The sequence below is a fragment of the Lepus europaeus genome, chromosome 5, assembly GCF_033115175.1.
Source record: "Lepus europaeus isolate LE1 chromosome 5, mLepTim1.pri, whole genome shotgun sequence".
NCBI classification, from domain to species: Eukaryota; Metazoa; Chordata; class Mammalia; order Lagomorpha; family Leporidae; genus Lepus; species Lepus europaeus.
The window spans coordinates 115,040,918-115,066,376 of record NC_084831.1 but is presented as its reverse complement, the minus strand read 5'-3'; the positions used below and the strand labels follow the sequence as shown (position 1 = coordinate 115,066,376).

The following is a 25,459-nucleotide window of genomic DNA, read 5'->3' as shown; positions in this document are numbered from 1 at the left end:
AGTGGGCGGGGCGGAGCGCCTGGGCGGCTTTGGAGGTTCGCGGCCTAAGAGGGGAGAGCGGTTTTGACACTGGAACTGAACGTCCAAAAACAGACTTAATGCAACGTAGCTGCAGGAGGTGGGCCCTGAGAGCGAGCGTGTAGTTTTAAAGTGGTAATTCCATTTTGTAATTATACCTAGTAAGACGAAGTGAATAATGATTATGATAATAACTGAGGCCATAAGTTAAACGTTTCGTTCTAAATATTACAATTTTTTTTTTACTTGGCTGTATAAACACAATTGCTCAACTATAGGTGAAGGAAGACTGGAAAGGCAGGTAAGATTTTAGCAAATATAGCTAACCAAATACATTTCTTTTGTTAAAAAAGATGTATTTTATGTATTTGAAAAGCGAGTTACAGAAAAGCAGAGGCAGAGAGAGAGAGAGAGAGAGAGGTCTTCCATCTTCTGGTTCACTCCCCAAATGGCCACAACGGCCGGACCTTCGAGAATCTGAAGCCAGATCTCTACCTCAGTTACCAACATCTAAAACAAATAGGGCCGATGCTGTGGTGCGGCGGGTTAAAGTCTTGGCCTGAAGCGCCGGCATCCCATATGGGCGCTGGTTCTAGTTCTGGCTGCTCCACTTCCGAACCAGCTCTCTGTCATGGCCTGGGAAAGCAGTAGAAGATGGCCCAGGTCCTTGGGCCCCTGCGCCCGCCTGAGAGACCCGGAAGAAGCTCCTGGCTCCTGGCTTCAGATTGGCACAGCTCCAGCCATGTGGCCAACTGGGGAGTGAACCAGCGGATGGAAGACCTCGCTCTCTCTCTCTGCCTCTCCTCTCTCTGTGTAACTCTGACTTGCAAATAAATAAATAAATCTTTAAAAAAAAAGATACTAATACTACCATATCTCTTAAGATATGAGGATAAAATAAGTAACACATAAAACCTGCAATTAAATAAGTACTTTATATGCAACAGTTTCTACCCATTATAATTATTATCAGTTTACACTCACAGTTATTTTTCATTATTAATAAATTTAAGTATATATGAGGGCACTTCAAAGAGGTCATGGAAAATGAGATGAAAAGATGTTTATTTTAGTGCAAAAACTTTTCAAAAAGACTTATGTATTTCAAAGGCAGAGTTACAGAGAGAGGGAGGGACAGAGATATTTTCCATCTGCTGCTTCACTCCCCAATTATATATTCCATTTTAAATTTCATCTGTGTATATGCTTCCCTTTTGTTCATAAGTTATATAGATCAAATTAATTCTGCATGATAATAAATGCAAAAAATTGTAATGTCATATATTTGAAATAGTGCCACTGAGTTTTTCCAAATATGGGAGACATACAAACATTAATCTTTCAATTCAATTTGAATAATTGGTAACTGTTATGGTTTGTGTAATAATTTGGGTGTCACCCAAAGGCCAATGTATTAAGGGCTTGGTTCTCAAGAGTCTTATGTTAATAATTTTAAATGGAATTCAATCCAGTTATAGCATCTGAGGGTGGAGCCTTGGAAAGTGATGAGATTGGATTAGGTTGTTAGGGTGGGCACCCAGATTATCAAATCATGCTGGCTTTATAAAAACAGACCACACAGGCCGGCGCCGTGGCTCAACAGGCTAACCCTCCGCCTTGTGGTGCCGGCACACTGGGTTCTAGTCCCGGTTGGGGCGCCAGATTCTATCCCGGTTGCCCCTCTTCCAGGCCAGCTCTCTGCTATGGCCCAAGTCCTTGGGCCCTGCACCTGCATGGGAGACCGGGAGAAGCGCCTGGCTCCTGCCATCGGATCAGCGCAATGCACGGGCCGCAGCGCGCCAGCCGTGGCAGCCATTGGAGGGTGATCCAACGGCAAAGGAAGACCTTTCTCTCTGTCTCTCTCTCTCACTATCCACTCTGCCTGTCAAAAAAAAAAAAAAAAAAAAAAAAAAAAACCACAAAAAACACCACACAGATGGTAGACTATGCTTTCTGGCCTGCATGTGATCTTTCCTCTGCAGATGTTCTACCATCTACCACACTCAGACACCAGACCAATAGGTCTGCCTGGTCTTGGACTGTGAACCTTTAAAACTGTGAGGTAAAATAAATCTTTTTCCTTCATAAATATCTTCTTTCAATTTTTTATTATAGTGATGAAAATTTGACAGAGCAACCAGATATTTAATTTTTTTAGTTTTTTTAGTTTCTTTGAAAGGCAGAGTGACAGAGAGAGATCTTCTGTCTGCTGGATCATTCCCCAGACAGCCACAACAGCCAGGGTGAGGACAAGCTGCAGTCAGGAGCCAGGAACTCTCTCCTGGTCTCCAACATGAGCAGGAGCCCAAGCGTTTGGGCCATCTTCCACTGCCTTCCCAGGCTCATTAGCAAGGAGCTGATCAGAAGCAAAGCAGCCAGGACTTACCCAGCACTCTAATATGGGATGCTGTTCAGGTGCTTAGCCCTCTAGACTACAACACCGGCCTTACCCTCCAAAGTAGGTAAAAGTGTGCATGTTCTTACCGTAAGAGCTTCTCTGAGCTTCTGGTCTCCTGCCCTTTGGATCCAGAGAAGAAGTGCAGAGCAGAAAACTTTCCCTACTTCCCCATCGCTCCAGGACTAACTTTTTCTTCTTCTTCTTCTTCTTTTTTTTTTTTTTTTTATTAAAGATTTATTTATTTATTTGAAAGTCAGGGTTACACAGAGAGTGAAGGAGAGGCAGAGAGAGAGAGAGGTCTTCTATCAGCTGGTTCACTCCCCAGTTGGCTGCAAGGCTGGAGCTGTGCCGATCTGAAGTCAGGAGCATCTTCTGGGTCTCCCATGTGGATGCAGGGGCCCAAGGACTTGGGCCATCTTCTACTGTTTTCCCAGACCACAGCAGAGAACTGGATTGGAAGTAGAGCAGTCAGGACTTGAACCAGCACCCATATGGGATGCTGGCACTGCAGGCGACGGCTTTATCTGCTACACCACAGCGCCGGCCCCAGGACTGACTACTTAGCATGACTAACAGAGGCACATTCACATGTTTTAGAGAAGTCCTCACCTTCAGTCCTGGGCTGTTATTTACTATCATGATTCTGGTAAGACAATTAGAAAGGAATGCAGTATAGTCATATTTCCAAAGTCTGGGATATTTGTTCTTGTTCTTAGTTACCCTGATTCACACCTGCATCAGTGGACATACTTCTAGGTATCGGGGAAGTCAGCTACCCTTCAGTAGTAGGAATGAAGACACAAAACAAGGTGCAGGATTGAAGTGAAAGGTCAGAGGATTTTATCAATATGAAGGCACCTAGAACCCAGAACATTTTATTAAGGAGATTAATGCCAAGAAGCAGGAACTTAGAGAAAACAGAGAGTGCAGTTTTATCTCTCAGCATGTTTAGAATGTTTTCTGAGACCACTTGCTGACATTATCATGGCTTGTCTGAACTCTGGGATCTCAGAAGAAACTTTTGCAAGGGCTGGAACAATCTGGCATTCCATTTCTTCAGGCGTAGACCAAGTATAAGGTGCCCTGTTGCTGATACCCAATCCCATATCTCCACCTTTGTTTTTCTATAAGAAGTTGGTTGATGAACCAAATACGGGTTTGTCGTTGTTGTTGAGATAAAGCTTTCAATCTAATTTCTCTGACCACACAAAAGGAAAAGAGAACAAGGATTAAAATAACTAGAGTTTCAATTAATGAATGCCAGGTAGAAGAGAACCATGTCATTAAGGTCCAGCCAAGAAAGGTGAGATTGAAGATTTTGATATCATTGGGTATTTTGATATTTTTCAGCAGAGGATTGTAAAGTTGGTTGTGTGACAGTAGTGAGGGATTGACTATCCATGGTAACGTTGTCTTGGAGCCTTGTAGCTGTTGTTTGATCTGTTTCCAGGTATGAAGGGAATTATTCCAGGGAGTTTTAGTAATGCAAATAGCCTTATGTTGCCAATCACATAGGAGATTTTCTTGTAATTTGAGCATTTGTACGTGGTCCCCTATATATTCCGTAGCAGACTCAGTTAATTGCAATTGCATTAGCATCTTCTTAGCAATATCAAATGGAATAGTAAGGGCTTTAGTTACGTTAACAATAGCATCAGTGACCCAAGAAGCCATCTAAACAGATTGGGTCAAGACAACCACAGCAGCAGTCACAGAGGTAATGATTAATTATGATTGATGCCATGATACTGCAATGAGCATTCCCAGAAAATGTGTTGTACATAAATTGGATAGGGCCTGCTGCAACACTACTAAGGTATGATAGTATGATAGGCCTGCATTCTCAAGTGAGGTTAACTGATAACATTACAAAAGATTTACATCAAAATGAGAGAACACTTACATGGGAATGTGAAGTGTCTAAGCAGCATATGAATAGTTTGAACATGAAATTTGGAATAGGAACTGATTGTAAGTAATATAGACATTTCCAAGATGAAACAAATAAGGGTGTGAAGTCCAAATTCAAACTGGGCAAGATGCATTGATCAAAAAATGAAAGGTAATAGAACTGTTAGAATGAGTTGAGTGGGCCAAAAGGAAAGATTGTGAAAAATCTGACCCAATCGCCAAACTGGAGGGCCTGAAGAATTAAAGCAGGAAGATTGAGGAGTAGAAAGGCCTCCTTCACAAGGAATACAGAATCATTGCTTTTTACCCAAGAACACTGGGCTATACCATGATTAATATAAATTCCTGGAGTATAATTATGAGTTTTGTGAAGCCATGGGCTTGGATCCCAGTCTAACACAAAAAATAGACCCATTATACCCACATGAGTCAGGTGGCCTATGGGACTATGACAACCGTACCAAGAACCTCCTGATAGGACTCACAAAATGTTGATGAATAGCACATAAAAAAAGATTTATGCGGTGGGATTGACTGGTGGTTATGTTGCCATGCTTATAACTATCAGCGACAACCACGTTTGCAGAATGATGCTCAAACTGAATCCATAATTGAGATTTAAGACAGAGCAAGAAAGGATCTATCCCTACACTTACGGGCAGGTGGAAGCATACTATGTCAGATTGGACAAAAACTCAGCGCGTGTTTGTTGCTTAGAACTAACGGGTGGGGGCTCTACACACCCTAAATAATTGGTATGGTTAGCCGGCGCCGCGGCTCACTAGGCTAATCCTCCGCCTTGCGGCGCCGGCACACCGGGTTCTAGTCCCGGTCGGGGCACCGATCCTGTCCCGGTTGCCCCTCTTCCAGGCCAGCTCTCTGCTGTGGCCAGGGAGTGCAGTGGAGGATGGCCCAAGGGCTTGGGTGCTGCACCCCATGGGAGACCAGGAGAAGCACCTGGCTCCTGCCATCGGATCAGCGCGGTGCGCCGGCCGCAGCGCGCTACCGCGGCGGCCATTGGAGGGTGAACCAACGGCAAAAGGAAGACCTTTCTCTCTGTCTCTCTCTCTCACTGTCCACTCTGCCTGTCAAAAAAAAAAAAAAAAAATTGGTATGGTTATTGAACACCAGAAAAAGGGGGCTCCTTCCAAGTAACTGGTTCCCACAGAGGATTGGTCTGGAACAAGAGCCCAGTAAGTTGTGCAGGAGATAGCAGGGAAATATAATGAAATGCATGAGATGACTGCTAACACGGCGAAGGAGGTGGTATAGGACTTTAGTCTGTTCCGTCTTCTGTGGGACAGCAAACACTTGATGGGAGAGCTTCTTCAGCCCCCCTCCCTCCCTCCTGCCCATCCCATGTTCCATGAGTCTGAGGAAGTCCTGGAGATTGAATTGGGGGTAGGCTGGCTCTGGGAGGCTGGCTTCGTAGGTCTCCTAGAGCTGAAGCTTCTGGAAGGGAGGATCCGGCGTCTCAGTCACGATAAGGCTTTCTACACTGTGTAGGAAGCCGCTGAGAAGAATCCTCCAACAACACACAACCATATCCTGGCCCCTCATTAACAAAGACACTAGTCCCTCCTCCGGACCACCCCGAGGCTCTTGTCATAAAACCTGTGCACGAAGCTTTTCACAAGAGTTACGGCTTCCACGTCTATGGGCAGTGGTCGGATCATCCAGGCCTAAATTGAAAAGTTAAGAGACATCGCCACATTTGATGTAACTTGAGCCGGGGACTCTAGTTTCCTTTCAGTTGCTCCTTCTTTTTGTCTTTAGTAGCAAAAGTTTGAGAGCTGAATGAACTCTTGTAATGCTTCCTTCAGCTTGAGGATCATAGTGGAGGCCAGTGATGTGTTTGATGCCCCAGAGAGTGCAAAACTGTTGAAAATGGATGCTGGTATAAGCAGAGCCTTTTTTTTTTTAAATTTATTTATTTATTTGCAAGTCAAGAGTTACACAGAGAGAGGAGAGGCAGAGAGAGAGAGAGATCTTCCATCCATTGGTTCACTCCCCAATTGGCTGCAATGGCTGGAGCTGTGCTGATCAGAAGCCAGGAGCCAGGAGCTTCTTCTGGGTCTCCCACGCAGGTGCAGGGGCCCAAGGACCTGGGCCATCTTCCACTGCTTTCCCAGGCCATAGCAGAGAGCTAGATTGGAAGTGAAGCTGCAGATCTCGAACCAGCACCCATATGGAATACCGGCGCTTCAGGCCATGGTGTTAACCTGCTGCGCCACAGTGCCAAACCCAGCAGAGCCTATATCAGTCTTAATTTGTTGTGGAAATCCAAGAGAGGTGAATGCAGTGAGGCAATCGGTGGTGCCATGAGCAGCAGTCTGGGCCTTCAGAAGGGTGCCATGAAGTATCTTAGAATAAGTGTCTATAGAGACATGAATATAGGGCAGTGAGATCAAGAAGGGATATGTGTTGTTGGAACATGCTTGGTGAACTGGACCAACACAGAGGAGCTGAATGAATTGAGAAGAGAATTAAAGAGAAAGAGAAGTGGGACCAGGGGGTCAAGGCCACAGGTACAAGAGAGTTCCAAATCAAAGCGACATCACATTTTTATTAGAAAAATGCACCCAAGCAAATCCACACAGCGTGATGGTTCCTTGCTTAAAACAATGTCCTCATCAATAATAGTGCTACAGATACACCCAGAACTGCTTTCTGAAGAGGTTCTTGTTTTCCCCCGTTAATGTTTCTTGCTATGTTTTTGGACTGGTGACAGAAGCAAAAGCACGTTGAGCTTTTGACTCAGCCAGTGTTCCGGCTTCGTCTGACTGGTTTTCCAGTCTTAAAGGCACATACTTTAACTTCTGCTAATACTCCATTGTATCAGACTCCAACAGTTCCCCCTTTTTTCTTTAAAGCAGTTTTAATTGTAAATAGAGCAGCCAAGTTCAACTGCCGCTGTTCCCATTGGTTTCTTCTTCTTGCTTGATGGAAGACTAGGCACAATAATAAGCAAACACAGATCAGTACAAATGCTAAAAAGAGCATTCCTCCGCCCAAAGGCTTAATGAATTTTAAAGGATTTAGATCAGTTATCCCAGCAAGCATGCCTTCTAGGACACCAGCACCCCCTATCATTGAGACCGGGTTTGAAAACGTCTGCTCAATGTTATCATGCAACTGTTTCATCAGTGCAGTAGTATTGAGAGATCCCGTTAGATGGTCTTTTATCAAGTCCCATGTTTCATTACTATGATTGTACTTAAAGGGGGTGACACAGATAGTAGTATAATTCCAATCACATGGGAGGCTGCCCCGTGTCTTTACCACCATAAGTTGGTCTCCTAACCACCTAACGGCTTGTTGTAAGTCAGCTAGCTCAGATAATATTTCCTTATCCAGTTGGCTTTGAGTGCTCCATAGATGGCTGGCATTCTTATGCCAATCTTGCACAAAATGAGTAGTCTGTACACTCTGATGTAAGGAGACCCCAGCGGCTGCCGCTGTAGTCAAAATCATAATAAATCCAATAATAAGGGTAATGAGGATACCAATCATTCTCTTAGCTCTATGCAATAATTTTGTAAGCACTTCTTTAACTGTATATAAAACAGCCGTCTGTTGCCATTCCCTATGTAATTGAGTAGGAATCCAGATAGACGATCGGCTTCTGAGAACATAAATGGAATCTTGGCTATGATTAAAAGGAGTAGACCTGTTGAGACACATGAACAATCTTCCTACCAAATTGAAAGATGTATTTCCCAAGACATTTCCAATAAAGAAGACGTAGGGGGGTCGTACGCAGGTGCGCACGAAGATGGTTGCATTTTTAGTGAGGGTCAATGTATAATTACCTGCGTGAGTATATTTGGCATTCCAGCCATGTAAAGGTTTTAATGCTACAGGAATTTTCCATATTTGGGATTGGCCTAGAGACCCTTCAAGAAATGGGAAAGGAGCTGCCATTCCCATTCCATGCCATTTAAAGCTCTCTTTTGCTGAAGTACTAATTGTGTTGCTATTGTCTTCAATTTGCCATTTGAGGGGGTGGTTACGGCTCCATGCTTGCCCTTTGGGGCTGATATCAATGACCCTTCCATAGGAGGTATTAAGTAACACAAAAGCTTCTCTCCCTCGGCATTTTTCCCATTGGATCCAATTTTCTCCAATACTTGATTTACGTACTTGACAAAAAGGCATAGAAGGATAAGAATAATTGATTATATGATTATAACTGTACTGAAAGGAATAAGCAGATAGTACATGTAATATTATAGGTTTTTGAGTACCATTAGAAGAAGCGGCCATCCAGGCTTGATAATTTAAATTTAAGCAATTTGAATTATTCCCAAAACATATAGGCAGACCCTGAGGCCAAATAGTAGCATTAAAGGGCATACCTTCTTCGCTCACATGCTCTGGTCCTTTGGGATCCCATGGACCAGGCAACCAAGATGTTTCATTCACAAACAGTAAAGGAGAGGGTTCATGCCAATGTACAAATTGCAATAAAGGAGGGTTTGGTACAAAAGTCCAATATACATGATTACCAGCAACACTTACACTCATTTCAAGCACGGCTAACATCGCTAAACACATGGTAACAGCAGTCTTGGGTTTTCCCGTCCTAACAAGGATTTTATCGGCTTCCTGGTTCAGCTTCTTCAGTTGTCCCCAAGTCGGAGGGTGAGCCTGTCTGGTTCTCAGTGTGGGGCCGACAGCCATCCTCAGAGTCAGATTCCTCATTTCTTCCACCGGTGGGTCACAATCACATCGCACCCGTTTCGCCATAGCCAGGCTTCCCCAGTCTGGAAGGTAACCGCTGGTGTCTCTCCTGAGGAAACACAAGCATATCCTCGCTCCCACGTTACCACATCTCCCTTTTTCCGTTCTCCTTTCATTTCACCCTTCCACCACACAGGTTGTCTACACACAGGTCTCTCCTTGGCCCAGTGGTTTTCAGTAGCTCTGACTCTGTGAAGCTCATCTTTTAAACTTAGAAAATTCAGAGTAAATAATGCTTGATCTCTTTCCCCCTTTTTGTTTGAATAATTGTTGTTTTAATGTTAAATGTGATCTTTTTTTTTTTTTTTTTTTTTTGACAGGCAGAGTGGATAGTGAGAGAGAGAGACAGAGAGAAAGGTCTTCCTGTTGCCGTTGGTTCACCCTCCAATGGCTGCCACGGCCGGCGCGCTGTGGCCGGCACACCGTGCTGATCCCAAGGCAGGAGCCAGGTGCTTCTCCTGGTCTCCCATGCGGGTGCAGGGCCCAAGCACTTGGGCCATCCTCCACTGCTGTCCCGGGCCAGAGCAGAGAGCTGACCTGGAAGAGGGGCAACCGGGACAGAATCTGGCACCCCTACTGGGGCTAGAACCCGGTGTGCCAGCGCCACAGGCAGAGGATTAACCTACTGAGGCGTGGCGCCGGCCAAATGTGATCTTTTAATAATAACTTGTCCCAGGGGTTATTGGAATAGTAGTAATATGTTTAATCTTCCACTGTTGAAAAAAGCATCGAAGGGCAGAAGGTGTATAGGCAGGACCATTATCTGTCTTAATTTCTTTAGTTAATCCCATTACAGCAAAGCAAGACAACACATGAGTTTTAATATGAGTAACTTTTTCTCCAGCCAAAGCAGTAGCCACAGAAACGCTGAGTAAGTATCTATAGTAACATGTTCAAAAGCCAGCTTATCAAAGGTTGGTATATGAGTAACATCCTTTGCCATAAATCATTAGCTTGAAGTCTCCTTGGGTCTATTCCCTCTGAGTATGAGGGAATTGTTAATGAAGCACAGGAATTACATTGTTTAATAATTCCTTGAGCTTGTTTTCTCATTAAATCAAGTTTTTTTTCCTGTAAGGTCTTAGAATTACAGTGAGTTAAAGCACGCCAATAAAATTCATCTGGTAATAAAGTGGCCACTGAACTACCAACCTGAGCATTGCCAGAACCATAGCTCGGGGTAGCTGAGTATGTGCCCTGATGTGTATAATTTAAAGAGGATTAGTTCTAGCTCTCAATAAACATCTGCTAATAAACTTATACTAATGGAATCTTCTAAAAGGTGGGTAGCAGTTTTTAAAAATGCCAGAATTTGTCAAATATATTGAGAATCACTCATAGTATTTAATGGCTCTTGAAATATAGGAAGTAGTAGTTTTACAGCATATTACTTTCCCAGTTGTGCAGACTTATAGAATGTTGAGATACCTTTTTTGGTAGGTCCTCAATAAATAGCTTTACCATAACTGCCATCTGTTTAACAAGTAGCTGCATTATCTAAGGGAGTGTGTTTGATTATTTTTTGCAGTATCCCATGAGTTTTTTCAAGGAAGGTAAAAAGTTTGGATTTAGGATAAGGACAATCTAAGATTCTTAAGTAATCAGAGATCAAATTGTCAATTTATATTTTCAATAAAAGCATTGTCAGTGTGTCCCTTAGAAATAGGAAGAAAAATTATATGGGGATCAAAACCTATAAGCATCTTTAGTCTTATTCTTCCCTTATGAATACTTTGATTAAATAAGTCTCTAATTTCTTTTGCTGAGCATTTTGTAAAAATATCCAATCTATCCATTTATCTTCATCTTGTGATGTAGAAACCTGCTGGAGACTGTATAATGAGGAAAAGTATAGGGTGTTGGGGAGGTTGGTATCAATTTGGTGAGGTTGGCATAATGAACATCACTTTGTATGCATTCAAGTTTCTGAACAGCTTTAGGAGTTAAGTGACATGGGCTAAAATAATTACCATTTAGAACGTTAAATGAATTGGAGAGGGCATATGTGGGAATCCCCAGTGATGGTTGAAGCCAGTTTATGTCACCTAATAATTTTTGAAAATCATTGAGAGTATTTTAAAAAATGTCTTCATATTTGTAAGTTTGAGGAGCCATTTGATTATTTATAATCTTGGACCTAAGTATGAATAAGGAGGTTGAGACTGAACTTTATCAGGGGATATAACTGATCCAGGGCTGCCGCCGTGGTTCAATAGGTTAATCCTCCGCCTGCGGCACCGGCACACCGGGTTCTAGTCCTGGAGAGGGCACCGGATTCTGTCCTGGTTGCTCCTCTTCCAGTCCAGCTCTCTGCTGTAGCCTGGGAGTGCAGTGGAGGATGGCCCAAGTGCTTGGGCCCTGCAGCCGCATCGGAGACCAGGAGAAGCACCTGGCTCCTAGCTTCGGATCAGCGCAGTGTGCCGGTCGCAGCAGCCATTGGAGGGTGAACCAACGGCAAAGGAAGACCTTTCTCTCTCTCTCTCTCTCTCACTGTCCACTCTGCTGTCAAAAACAAAACAAACAAAACAAAGCAACAACAACAAAATAACTGATCCAATCTGAAGCTGTGGCTCATTCTTGGAGGGAGCAGATATGAGGATGTCATACATGTATTGGATAATATAAACACGAGGGAAAATTTTCTAAATGGGGCTAACTTGAGCAACAAAAGATTGACATATAATAGGGATATTAAGCATTCCGTAGTCAGAACTTCCACTGGAATCTATCTACAGGATCTCTCAATATATTAAAAGAGGATATAGGAAAAGCAAAATTTTTCTCTATCTTTTCAGCTAAGGATATAGTTAAAAACAATCCTTAAAGTGAATACCAAGTAAAGGCCAGTCTTGGGGTATCATAGCAGGATAGAAGTCCAGACTGTAATGAACCCATAGGCTAAACAGCAGCATTATTTTCCTCATCTGTTAACATTCGCTATTTTCTTGATTTCCCTTTAATTAAAAAATAGGAGAATTTCAGGGACTTGTGGATGGTTCAGTATGTCCTGCTAATAATTGTCCTTGAGTTAATTGTTTAAGTCATCCAACTTTCTTTAAATGGGGCCATAAATCACGCCAAATGGGGGTTTGATCAACCGTTTTATGTCATGGGTCGTGGATTCACAACAACAGCCCCAGTTATAAACTTGGGTACTGAACGCTGGTGTCTGGGTTGAGGTTTACTTTGGACACTTTCCATTGTCCCATGCTCCTTTTTCCTAACCCTGTCTGTGGATCATAATTCAGATTCACATAATATTTTTCACAGAAGGGGATATTTGAGGAATATGTAGGAAAGCTCCCCACTGACTAAGTAAATCTCGTCCCCAGAGATTTAAGGCCATGTCTAATACGTACGGCTGTATTGTACCTTGTTGTCCATCAGGCCCTTGACAATTCAGAATAAATCGACTTTGATGGACTTTATCTACGGAGCCAACGCCGGACAGAGATGTGGTTGTAGACTTCAAAGGCCAGGCAGAGGGCCACTGTTTCCTCGCAATGACGGAAACATCGGCTCCAGTATCAATTAATCCCGAGAAGGATTTTCCATTAATTATTAAAGAGCAAGTGGGTCTGTCAGGCTGAATGACAGTATTATACCAGATTTGGCTGTTGGTGCTACCAAAGCCACCAGTCCTCTGATGTGGGGAGGAATTCATCTTTACATAGGGCAGTAATAGTAGCTGAGCTATGCGGTCTCCAGCTGCTAACTGATAAGGGTATTGGCAGGAGACCATGATTTGAATGTGTCCTTGATAATCCTCATCAACAACCCCTAGATGAACTTTGACTCCTTCGAGGGTACAGCTGCTTCGTCCAATTATCAGACCCACGGTTCCCTTTGGAATGGGGCCATAGACTCCTGTAGGAAGTTTTTGAACCCCAGCAGCGGGGGTAAGCAAAACATTCTCAGCTATACTTAAATCAAGGGCCGCACTTCCTGAGATTGCAGGGTAGAGATCGGAGACCATTCGCGGCCTGGCTGGTTGTGTGTCTGGCTGGGACATTGCTGAATGAGCCTCGTATTGTGTTTGTTGGGCCCCGAGGCTGGGCCCTGTTTCCCGTTTCCCGACGATGCTCCATTGCCCTCTCTATCAAATTTAGAATGACCCTGATTCACCCAGGGTTTTCCTTTTTCGCTCTGGGGACCAATTCCTGGGGCAAGATTTTGAGAGTTATAGCTAGAACTAGTGCCTGGATCACGGTCCAAAGAATGAGGGTTACTAGGTGGTTTTTCAGACCGACAGTCTTTTTTCATATGTCCAGGTTTTCCACAGCGAAAGCAATTTCCTTTAACTTTCCCTGAATTTAAATTTTTAAGAGCAGCAGCCAATAGGTTTGCATTATATGTGGGGGATCCCACACCACGACAAGTTCTGATATAGTCCTCCAAGTTTCCATTATTCAGCTTAATGGGAAGCAGGGCTCTTTGACACTCATTATTCGCATTTTCAAAGGCCAACATTCGTAACAATATTATTCTTAGACCTGGTTCATTCACTGTTCTTATTAGGTTATCATTCAGTCGCTCAACAAACTCCTCGTAAGGTTCATTTAACCCTTGTTTAACTTGAGCGACAGGAGGAATAGTTTCTCCTGAAGGGATAATCTTATCCCAAGCCTTTAAACAACACATTCGAAGCTGGTCCACAGCTTGCAGGCTAAATTGCCATTGAACGTGAAAGCCAACCCATTGTCCTGTGCCCGTGAGCTGTTCAGCAGTAATGGGGACGGGAGGGTCAGCTGCTTGGTTTCTCATCTCTTGCTGTCTTGCTGCATCAGCCCACCATGTCTTAAACTGCAAAAATTCTGCCGAGGATAAACAAGTCCTACTTAGCATGTCCCAATCCATTGGGATGAAGTTCTCATTTATCACTAATGCTTCTAAAAATTCTCTTGTATAAGGAGACCGTAAACCATAGAGACTGATAGCCCGTTTCAATTGCTTCACTATATCATAATTTAAATCTTTATAAACAGAATACTGTCCTCCTTGAGGATACTCAGGGATCTCACCTGGGCCAAAAGAGGTCACAGTCACAGGGGCGACCAAAGGCCTTACCCCATAGGCCTCCACATCCCCGCTTCGCTGAGCTTGTCGGATGCCTCTCAGCAAAGCACTCTGGTGGAATCTAGCATTGTGATCCAAAGCAGGATGAGCAGGGGCGGTTGGGGCAGGTTTCTCCTGCTCAGGGTGAGGTAAGTTCATTACTGCTAGAGGAGGAGAGGGCAGTCCTCCTAACTGTCTCACTGACCCAGAACTTTTAGATCGGGGAGGGGGACGGTCCTTGAATCTCTGCTTCTCACAGCCCCTTTGGTCCTCAGCCTCGCTCTCCTTTTCTGACTCAGAGGATGTCACCTCCTCACCTTGCAAGGGCTTCAAAGCCAAGCTGATCAGATTGCACAAGGACCACAGAGACAAGGGAATAAATTCTCCCTGCCGGTGAGCAACCTGCAAACATCTAACCACCTCATGCCACTGTTGTAAGTCAACTGTTCCCTGAGCTGGGAACCAATAGCAGTGCTTTTCAACAAATGTAAAGAGCTCTCGAAAAGTCTGAGTTTTGACTTTCACTCCTGATGCTTTCAGCAAGGTTTTCAGCAACTTGATATACTCAGCATTTTTACTTTCACCTTGTCCCATGTCACTCTGGCCGTTCGGCAACTTTCCCCACCGGAAAGGACTTACCTTGGGCTTCACTGGGCAGTCGCGATTCCCTTCACTCTGTCTTGTCCTTGCTTGCATGCCACTTGGTGGAACGTCTTTGGTGAATGGGGCTGGCTGACACAGAGGAGCTGAAAGAATTGAGGAAAGAATTAAAGCGAGAAAGAGAAGTGGAACCAGATGGCCCAAGGCCACAAGGCACAAGAGCTCTGAGGCAACGCCCCATCTCATTTTTGTTAAAAAAAACCTGCACCCATGCACATGCACACAGCATGATGTTTCCTTGCTTAAACCAATGTGCTCAACAACAGCAGTGCTATGGCTACATCCAGACCCGCTTCCAAGGGGTTCTTGTTTTCCCCATAGGTGTTTCTCAAAATGTTTTTTGAAGAAGGAAAAACGTGGAGCTTTTGACTCCGGCAGTGTTCCGACTTTGTTTCACTGTTTTTCCAGTCTTCAAGGTACCTACTTTAACTTCTGCTAATATTCCCTTTGTATCAGATCCTGCAATGTTTACCCATCCATCTGCCAAGTTTGATTGGGCCGAAGCCCTTGGGGATTGACCCCCTGAGGAGGAATTTGTGGTCCCAAAGATTGATAGCTGTGCAAGAGACCACAATTGGTGGGACCTCCTGGTGAGTTCAGGAGAAGGCACAGACAGCATGAAGGCTCTGGCATTTTGATGTAAGAGTCTTTGAGAAGCATGCTTTGTCATAGCTGGTAGGGCCACCGCCTGCAGTGCTGGCATCCCATATTGGAACTTCTGCAAATGCTGGCTGCTCCACTTCCTATCCAGGTCCCTGCTAAAGCACCTGGAAAAGCAGCAGCAGATTGTCCAAATCCTTGGACCCTGAACCCATGTGTGAGACCCAGAGAATGCTCTCTACTCCTGGCTCCAAATTGGCTCAGCTCTGGCCATTATGGCCTTTTAGGAAGTGAACCAGCGGAAGGAAGATCTCTCTCTCTCCCTGTCCTTCTGTAACTCAGCCTTTCACACAAATAAAGAAATCTTAAAAAAAAAAAAAAAAAGAATAGAAAAAGAAAAGACTATCTGGGAGAATGATCGGGGTATTGATGGAACAAAGACATAAGCCTCAGGTGTTTGGGTTTCTTGTAACCCCTTGCCTTCTTTGAAGAGATCAGTACCATCTCACAGCCTGAATGTTCTCCACCCCACACCTGCATTCTCCCCCAGGTTTGGAAGTCAATGGGCCAAACCTGACGACCAATGTGGAGAAGTTCAGCTCCTCCTACTGCCCCCTCACCCCACTCTAGCACACCTAAGATATAAAAGGGCCCAGCCTGCTGGGGTGAGGCCTCTGCCATGTGTTTGGTTTCTTTGCATGATGGCAGTCGGTCGACTGCTGTGGATTTATTTTCTCTCAATAAATTTGGTCTGGCTGTGGGTTCATATTCTGTCTCCTCTGTGTTCTGCACCCCTTCTCCTGACATTTTGGTACCCAGGTGAGGAGGCACCAATCTGCCCCTCTTTTCCTAACTGCTGTGCTATTGGGTAGAAAAAAGTTTGTCAGATACCATGGGCAACTCAACTGTCCAGCAAACTCTGCCAAAGCAGTTTGCATGTAAGTAGTGGAGTGTAAATGATTTTTGAAGGAATGAGAATCAAAAGGAACATGAATGACAGCAGGATCATCCTGTATGTTGTTGACAGTGACTGACACATCAATTTGGCTAATCATTCTGGGTAGGGAATTGGAGCCTTTGTGTACTATGACCAAGAAAAACCCACTGTAGAGTATCTAAAGTATTGTCTCATTGACCCAGAATGGCAGTGTGAAGAAAAGGGTGGGAAGGAGGGACAAACATATGGGAAGATAAGGATTAACAGGAGAAACTTGTTGTGTATTAATAGCTTGTTCAATAAATGGAGCTTGGCCATTGCCCCAAGGGTACGTGTCCAGGAAGGAGAGATCAGGATCCTCCTGCAATTTCTAAAATAAATCTGTAGTTGATGAGTGGGAATCCCAATAATAGGGCAAATTGAATTGATAATTTTTGAAAATAATTCAGAGTGAAGACTATGTCCAGACAAATCTGGGGTCATGTGGCTGAATGCTAGGCTCAGGGATTGCCTAACAAAGATAAGTCCAAGGGGACTAGAACTGCATCTTTTCTTCCATGAGGACAACACGGTACCAAGGGATGGTCAATTGAGAAAAGGTAAAAAGTTGAAACAGATCACTGCATTTAGGGGTGGAGAGCAAGTCGTGATCCCAATGGTGACAGATTTGGCTTTTGAAATATTTTCTTGAGCAAACAAAAAGCTTGACTAATACACTATTGAGAAATAGTAGGAACCTTTAAGATCCCCTGAGGTAAGAGCTTCCACTGACAGTGTGTGCTGGGTGCAGAATTATAAACGGAGGGCAGGTAAATTCATACTTTTCACTGTTATGTGTGTGTAAAGGAACTGTGCAAAACCATCTTTTAGTTCAATGACTATTAGGGGCTGATCCTGAGAAAGCAGAGCAGGAGATAGCAAGCTAGACTACAAAGCACCCACAGGTTTTCACACAGCGTTAATGGCCCTAAGGTCATGCAAAAGCCTGCACTTCCTTGATTTTTTTTAGGAATTACAAAAATAGGGGATCTCCAGAAGCTATTGGAAGGTTCAGTGTGCCCTTTATCTTTATCAAGCTGTTCTTGTACCAATTCTTGTGCCTGCAGTAGTTTCCCTGTGTAGGGGCTCTATCCAGACGGGCTGCGAGATCTTCCATTTTAAGGGCAAAGGAGGTATTACAGTGACCCTGTTGAAAAAGGCAGTGGGGAGGTCACAAGCACTAATCCCTACTGGGCAAGGAGATCTCAACCCAGAGATTGATAGGAAAGGGAGTGATAAAAGGCTGAATCTGGGCCTTTAAGCCATCCGGGTCTTTTGCAGTAAGAATCTCAGTGCTTTGCCACACTTGATTACACTGGGCCAGTCCCTAGTAACTGATTACTGGATGGTTGTTGAAGGCTTCTTTCAGCCACAGATGTTGAGTTATGATAGTAACATCTTCTAAAAGGCCAACAAAATCCTTTACCTTAACCCAGACTTGATGACTAGGCTTCCAGTTAGTAAGCTGTCGAACCAAAATGTGTTCCTCTCCCAGACTGAGGCAAATCCCAGTGCTGCGTGATGGTTTTCAGAAGCCTGCAGAACCCAGTAGGGCCTCAACAAAGGTTGTGCCATGCAGGGTCCGGGGGATAAGATGTGCATTCCTTGGGCACTCATGAGAGCCTGTGAATGTCTGTGATAGTATGGGTGCCAGCACCGTCCTCCCTAACACTTTTCCTAAATTCTTCGTACACTTCATAAGGGACCAGTTGTTGAGTTCTTTGGTTGTTTTCATTAACAGCCACTGGACAAGTGTGAAGCTCTCCAGTTGAGGTGGCCTGATGTATTATTGCCCCATGACAGGTTCCCCCACTGGACAGGGTGGTGGCGGCGGCCATGCTTTATCCTCGGTTGGGGCCAGCAGCCAACATCCCGGTAGTCACCTGGGGAAGGGTTGGCAGAAGCATGGAGGTGGCTGCATTCACGTTGATCTTAGTTACAGGGTAATAAAGCACTGTGAACTAAACCCCAGATTACTATGCTACCACAGGTACTGTTTTCTTTCTCATGGGCCCACCCAGGTTCTTCCCGACTCTCCCGCAGTTCAAGATACACGTCCCACATTCTGGAAACACTGGTCATCCTCAACCACAGCCTGGAGCATTGGCATTTACTGCTCATCATTCCCTTCTGTCCCGAGAGCTCAGTAAATGCTTTATCACCGTTAGATGCTCTCTCTGCTCAGCGGAGAGTGACCATCCCACTGCTACCCTGGTGGGCGTTTACCTGAAAGCACAGAATTCCCTGTCTTACCAGCTGCCCCGGAGCTCCCTGAATGCTCTTTCCGTTTCAAGCCGTCAGTCCTCTCGGTGCTCCTTGTGGTCTGGACCTAGCCCTACGCTGGCCGCCACTTGCCAGGGACGTACAGTTCCCTCTGGCCGAGGGAATGCAGACACAAGTCAAGGTGCAGGACTGGAGCGGAGCGTCAGAGGACTTCATCCATGTGAAGCAAAGTCAGCCAGACCCCAGAGCATTTTATTAGGGAGGTAATGTGCAAGAAGCAGGAACTTCAAGCACGAGGAAGTGTAATTTTATCTCCCGGCACGTCCAGCACGCTCCCTGAGACCATTTGCTGACGTTATCATGGCTTGCCCGAATCCGGTGTTTCAGTAGAAACTTTGGCAAGGGCTGGGAAAATCTGCTTCCTGCATTTTTGACCCCAGGTCATGACATTCTTTTTCCTCCAGCATAGCCCAGGAGCAAGTTACGCTGATGCTGATGACTGTCCGGGCCACCCCGGGCCTTTTCATTTCTTAGAAGTGATCCTTGTTAGTGCAAAGGCACTGAATATTTATATCCTCCAAAATGCGTCCACTGAAGCTCTCAGCACCAATGTCTGGTATTTGGAGATGGGGCCTCTGGGAGGTAGCCAGGTTTAGATGAGGTCCTAGGGTGTGGTAAGTGCCTTTATAAGGAGGTTACAGCAGTGTGGTGCTCTCTTCACTCTGTTTCTCCCTACTCTGTGAGGACACAGTGAGAAGCCAGCTGTTCATGAATCAGGAGCAGGGTTCTTACCAAGAAGTGCTGGCATCTGGATCTTGGACATCTAGCATCGGGACCTGTGAGAAATAAATGTTTGTATTTTTGAGCCACTCCATTTATGGTACCTTGTCCTAGTAACTTGCACTGGCAATGAGCATAATAGTCTGTTGTATACTTCTTATTCGGAAATACTTCTTGCACTTTTTCTTATGCCAAAGACTTTCTATTTTAATTGACTCAAAATTATTCTATCATATGGTTTTGCTATGATTGTTTAACCAATCTACTGTAGTGGAAATAAGGCTATAATCAAAGAAAAATGAGGGAAAGGGGTCCTCTGACTCTACTCTTGAAAAGTGGCTGATTCCCATTATTTGGTGATGCATCTGTGTGTGGTTTCTAGGGAGAGTAGACATTCTTATCTCTGCTTTCTGTAACTCCCGTCATATATCTGTCCTATAAATCTCCCCCAGTTATGTGTGACACCCTCATACATATGAACATACCAGACCCAGTAACCATTGGATGTGTGGTCCTAAGTCACTTAGGCTGCAACTTAAACCCACCAGTGCTGTAAGGTGTGATGCTGATGAACTTATGAATATTGTAAAAAACATAGGTTCAGATCTCAGTCTCAGGAAATGATTCCCATTGAGTCCACTGGTTAATAAACTGCTATTGTTCCTCCACTGTCTAGTGCCTGTTTGAATGAGGGGAGTTTTCCCATCCCAGGTTTCAGTAACAATTTGGTGCACTGGCCAGGAACTCCCACTGTTCCCATTAACAAGTGGTGGAAGATACTCCCCTCACCCCCTGTGTTCAAACAAGGCTTGCCCTTTGAGCCTCTACCTGCAGGACTCAGCTGAGGCCTGGGGAACAGCCTGTGGAGGATTGGAAGCCTCCTGATTCATTCTCAGGATCCGAACTTCTGCAGCCTGGTCCCCCATACGAACTCCCCGTGGCCAACTGAATGCGGCTAGTTGACCAATCTTCATGGAGTTGACCAATCTTCATGGAGTTGACCAATCCTCCTGGATTAGGCACAGGCTAAGATGCCCTGGGGCGCCCTGTTATCAGACCTGACTGTGCAGAAGCTGGAGACTGATCACCTCCAGGCAATCCCTTCGATTGCTCCTGTTTGGTCCTCACAGGAGGTAACCTGTCTGGTATCTGTAATGGAAGAGAGTGCTTATAGCATGAATATATTTGTGGCTATGAAACTGGAAGCTGATCCCCTAAAAGTCCCATCTGGGGTGCCACATGATATCGGAATATGGGGTGCCATTTATATTACTGTGTGCTTATTAATAAATTTCCAGTATTAATAAGCCTTTTTGGGTTCTTATCTAATATTCAGAGATTTCTGAATCCTGGCATAAATGAGTGAGGCAGCATGTTAAGTTTTTAAGCTTTTTATTCAGGGGGAGAAATGCATAGGAGAGTGAGGGGCCTATCTAAAAGAGACAGGGTAATCTGGATTCATACTGAGTACCAGGAGCCAGCCACGTGGAGGGGCATGTAGGCCAGGAAGCATGAGGCAGGTGGCCCAAAAGCCACGCACCTTGAAGGCATGGCAGGCAGCAAGTGGGTCCAGCACACAAAGGGAAAAGGGCCAAAAAAGGGCTGGGCCCACCGTGTCCCGGGCCTTTAATCCACTTCCAAAGGGGAGTAGTTAATTAGCCTGATTGGCCGGTGGGCACACAGGTGTGGTCAGGTAGGGGCATGAGGTCACACAGAGGCATGGTGAAGGCGTGGTCTTCCCGCTCACAAGCCTAATCTATTTTATCCTGTATGCCTGCCTACAATAGCTACACGGCCCCGCGGTTTTGGAGTCTGATTGAGCCCCAACCTACAGTTCTGTTTTCTCTGCCAGGAGAGTGGCCAGGCTGGTAAAATGACTACAGTACAGATCACCAACCGGAGGGTGGCAAATTATGGGAGAATCCCATTCAAAACCCACTGTCCTGGATTGTATGATCAAAAAATTTAAGAAGGATCTTAAAAATGTGTTCTGAGTGAGAAAAAAAAAAAAAGCAAAAAAAGTGGCAGCAAAAAAAGTGGCAGTTTAGACTTTTTTTCCTTTCTTTGGTTTGAGGTATTTACTCCACCCCTTTGCTGGGAGTGGGGAGGAGAAAGGTCAGCTGCTTGTCGGCTGGGGCGGTGATACTTGAAAGTCTCCTGAATGTAAGTTAACAATCTCCGGTGGGCCTCTCTGAACGGTTGCTGCGGCTCACTAGGCCAATCCTCTGCCTGTGGCGCCGGCACCTTGGGTTTTAGTCCTGGTTAGAGGTGCTGGATTCTGTCCCAGTTGCTCCTCTTCCAAGCCAGCTCTCTGCTGTGGCCCGGGAGTGCAGTGGAGGATGGCCCAAGTGCTTGGGCCCTGCACCCACATGGGAGACCGGGAGAAGCACCTGGTTCCTGGCTTAGGATCAGCGCGGTGCACCGGCCGCATCGGCCATTGGAGGGTGAACCAATGGTAAAAGGAAGACCTCTCTGTCTCTCTCTCTCTCTCACTGTCCACTCTGCCTGTCAAAAAAAAAAAAACAATCTCCGGTGGGCTTCTCCCCATGACACCCCCTCCCCTGGCCCACAGTCACCCTTGGGACTTGCCTTGCCACTGCCTGAACAAGTTTGCTTCAGAGATAGTCCTAGATATCTGTTGACTAGGCGATGGCCTGGGGCTCTTTGGTGAAAGACTAGGCTCAAATTCAATTTAAAATCTAGGGAGACATACTTGATAAATAACACTCTCATGCATAAAAATGCCAGAGTAATGGTTTATGTACTAATTTGGTTGAAATGTATCTGAACATTGAGTTTGAAGAAATTTCTCTTTTGAATCTAGAAAGATCACTGCTTTAAAAGAAATTTTTTTGCTGTAATCTGCCAAACTTGTTTTGTGATCTGTTTTAACAGATTCAGCAAAATAACAATGGGTAATCAGAGCTTTATTGTTAGGGCCTCTAAGGTGGACCTTACAAAGTTAAAACTTTTTGGTTTAACTTAAAGGGCATGTCACCCCTTTCTCTCTCTCCCTTTCCTCATCCCCCCTCCCTTCCTCCCTTTTGTTGAGACCCTTGGTGCTGAACCAGAGCCTTCCAGACTCCTCGCAAAGCAACTGGCAAAACAGATAAGCTGTATGGGACAGATTGTGAAACAGGTAAGAGGCTTGAAAGAGCCCCCTACTCTTCTGCTAGCTGCCTTCTACCTTTCCCTCCCCCCAGTGGCAAATTCCCTCCTTAAGCAGATAAAAACTCACTTTTCACAGTCTCCTCGGAGACTGTCAACCTTTTTGCTTCAATAAAGCAATCTGTCTCTGTCGAGGTCGGTCTCTGTCTCCTTTTTTCTGTCTCTCCTTTCTGGGGATACGAAAGGCCAGAACCCCGAGCTATTCCAAACCTAATATAACTTGAAAAAATAATCATCTATGGAGTGGAAGGGCAGCCTTTTTTTTAAAAAAAGATTTATTTATTTATTTGAAAGTCAAAGTTACACAGAGAGAGGAGAGGCAGAGAGAGAGAGAGAGAAAGAGAGAGGTCTTCCATCCAATGGTTCATTCCCCAACTGGCTGCTAAGACCAGAGCTGCACCGATCTGAAGCCAGGAGCCAGGAGCTTCCTCCAGGTCTCCCACGTGGGTGCAGGGACCCAAAGACTCTGGCCATCCTCTACTGCTTTCCCAAGCCATCAGCAGGGAGCTGGATCAGAAGAGCAGTGGGAACACGAGCTGGTGCCCATATGATATGCAGGCAATGCAGGAGGAAGCTCAGCCCACTAGGCTACAGCACAGTACCCCCTATTTGCCTTTGGATGGGAGGACCCTTCTGCCAGCAGGAGGGAACAGTTAACCTGAACTCAATTGCTGCAAGAATTCCAAAACTCTCCCAGGATATTCAATATTCAGAGAAGCCCTTGATGGAAGACCTAGCTCATTTCCCCAGTATAGAAGTAAAGTGTACAGTCCTACAATATGTGGACAATCTGCTCCTGGCAAACACGACCTTGAAGGATTGCAATATGGGAATGGCAGCAGTGCTAGATCTGCTCCGAAGGGCTGGATATCAAGTATCCCTCAAGAAGGCCCAGATTTGTCAGGAGGAGGTCAGGTACTTGGGGTATCAGATTTCAAATGGACATCAGGCCCTGGGACCTGAATGAAAAACGGCCATCTGGGCCCTCTGAACTCTGAAAACCTGAGACAGGTCTGATATTTCTAGGGGTAGCTGGCTTCTGTCCCATTTGGAACCCCAATTACTCACTGACAGGCATCTCTATGAAGCTACAAGGGGTATTGAAAAAGAACCATTTAAATGGGGACGATAGTAACGGGCCTTTCTTACTCTTAAAAAGACTCTACTAGAGGCACCTGCTTTGGACTCCCTGTTATGATGAACAAATTCAACTTGTTTTGTCCATGAGAAAAAGGAAATGGCCCTAGGGGTGTCCTAACCCAAAATATAGGACCCTGGCAGTGACCTGTGGCCTATCTGTCCTAACAGACGCAGTGGTGGCTAGGTGGCCAGCTTGCCTGTAAGCCCTGACTGCTACTGCTCTGCTGGCAGAAGAGGAAGACAGACTGTGGGAAGGCTCTGAAGATTAAAGTCCCATGCAGTCACAGCCCTGATGGATCATGGAGAGCACTGTTGCTCACCAACCTACGTCTGAGCTGCTACCAGGGCCTCCTCTGCGAGAACCCCCGAGTACATCTGGAAAGAAACCGTCAAAACACTGAACCCAGTCACCTTTCTACCTGCTGAGCCGGGTCCTGCAGACCATGACTGCACTGAAGCAGCCAATGAGGTTTACTCCAGTCATCCAAACCTCACAGACCAGCCTCTGCCTTTTCCAGACCACACCCTCTGCACTGATGGATGTATCTTCCTGCTGGCTGGTAAGCGCCTGGCAGGCTATGTGGTGGTAACAGAAACAACTGGTGGTACCCTCCCAGTGTTCTGGTCAGCACAGTGGGCAGAGCTGCCAGCCTGGATCAGAGTCCTGGGAATTGAGCAATGGACAAAAGGTAATCATCTACATGGACTTGAGATATGCTTTCACCACCCTACACATACACGGACCTCTGTACAGGGAAAGAGGACTTCTCAGTGCAGGGAGTGTTAGGAAAAGAGATGCAGAACAGAGAGGAGGCAGAATGCGACTGACTGAAATTATTTAAGCCAGACTAAATTTATTCAGAGGAAATAAATCTGCAGAGGTGGGTGACCAACTGCTGGGGTGCACATTGATGGAACATGCTGCAGGAGGCACTGACCCCAGGGGCCGGGCCTTTTTATATCTTAGGTAGGCTGGGGTTAGGGGTAGGAGTAGGGGGTAGCAGGCAGAGGTGAATGTCTCCATACTGGTTTTTCATGTGGCTGCTGGGCCTCCAAACCTGGGGAAGAGTGTGGGGCTGGAGTGTAGACAATAGGGTGTGAGACCGAATTGAGATTCAAGGACAAGGAATAAATTCTATCTTTGGACAATGAGTCAGAATGGCTGAGGTTTATGTCTTTGTTCCATCAGGGGAAAAGGCCATTAAAAACTGAGCTGAGATATTTTGGCCCCTGGAAGTGGTCTGGGAGCCTGCAGCTGCTGCTGTTATTTACCGCTGAGGACATCAAAAGGGAAAAGACCCCATAACTAAGGGAAACCAGAAGGAAGACCTAGAGACAAAACAGGGAGCCACGATGATGATTCTCCAGACCCCTTTGGCAATATGGATTGTCTCGGCTTTGCCTGAACACCCAAACTGTCCCAGAAGAAGAGAACTGGATAATAGGAGAAAGGGTATCAAGAGTTCAGATAAGAGGGCGGGGTTGGGGCAGAACTCGGTGCTGTGGTGTAGTAGGTTAAGCATCTGCTTGCAGCACCAGCATCCCATATGAGCACCAGTTCAGGTCCTGAGTGCTCTATTTCCCATCCAGCTCCCTGCTGATTGTCTGGAAGATGACCCAAGTTCTTGGACCCTTTGCACCCATGTGGGAGACCTGGAAGAAGCTCCTGGCTCCTGGCTTCAGATCGGTGCAGCTATGGCTGTTGTGGCCATTTAGGGAGTGAACCAGCAGATGGAAGACCTCTACTCTGTCTTTCCTTCTCTCTCTGTAATTCTGCCTCTCAAGTA

The 25,459-nt window shown here is 45.4% G+C and overlaps 1 protein-coding gene and 1 long non-coding RNA gene across 11 annotated transcripts; one reads left to right on the top strand and one right to left on the bottom strand.

The window, feature by feature from the left end:
* The first annotated feature begins 36 nt into the window (after window positions 1-36).
* LOC133760940 (uncharacterized) lies at window positions 37-25,444 on the top strand. Of its 4 annotated transcripts, none has more exons than XR_009866024.1 (4): window positions 37-153; window positions 297-319; window positions 22,417-22,503; window positions 23,841-25,444. It is a non-coding gene; the product is annotated as an uncharacterized LOC133760940 (long non-coding RNA). The 4 variants fall into 4 exon arrangements; XR_009866025.1 differs by having other exon boundaries at window positions 22,353-22,503; XR_009866023.1 differs by having other exon boundaries at window positions 37-319.
* Window positions 6,278-18,926, bottom strand: LOC133760120 (endogenous retrovirus group K member 6 Env polyprotein-like). Of its 7 annotated transcripts, XM_062192111.1 has the most exons (4): window positions 18,615-18,926; window positions 14,765-14,871; window positions 14,092-14,260; window positions 6,278-9,119 (listed from the first exon to the last, which is right to left on the bottom strand). In XM_062192111.1, exon 4 carries the CDS (start codon window positions 9,074-9,076, stop codon window positions 7,166-7,168), a length of 1,911 nt encoding a protein of 636 aa, XP_062048095.1. In that variant the 5' UTR covers window positions 9,077-9,119; window positions 14,092-14,260; window positions 14,765-14,871; window positions 18,615-18,926; the 3' UTR covers window positions 6,278-7,165. The 7 variants fall into 7 exon arrangements, 6 of the variants coding, with proteins under 6 accessions (XP_062048095.1, XP_062048093.1, XP_062048096.1 ...); XR_009865959.1 differs by lacking the exons at window positions 14,765-14,871; window positions 18,615-18,926 and having other exon boundaries at window positions 6,278-6,704; window positions 8,849-9,119; window positions 14,092-14,735; XM_062192109.1 differs by lacking the exon at window positions 14,092-14,260.
* Window positions 25,445-25,459: the final 15 nt, after the last annotated feature.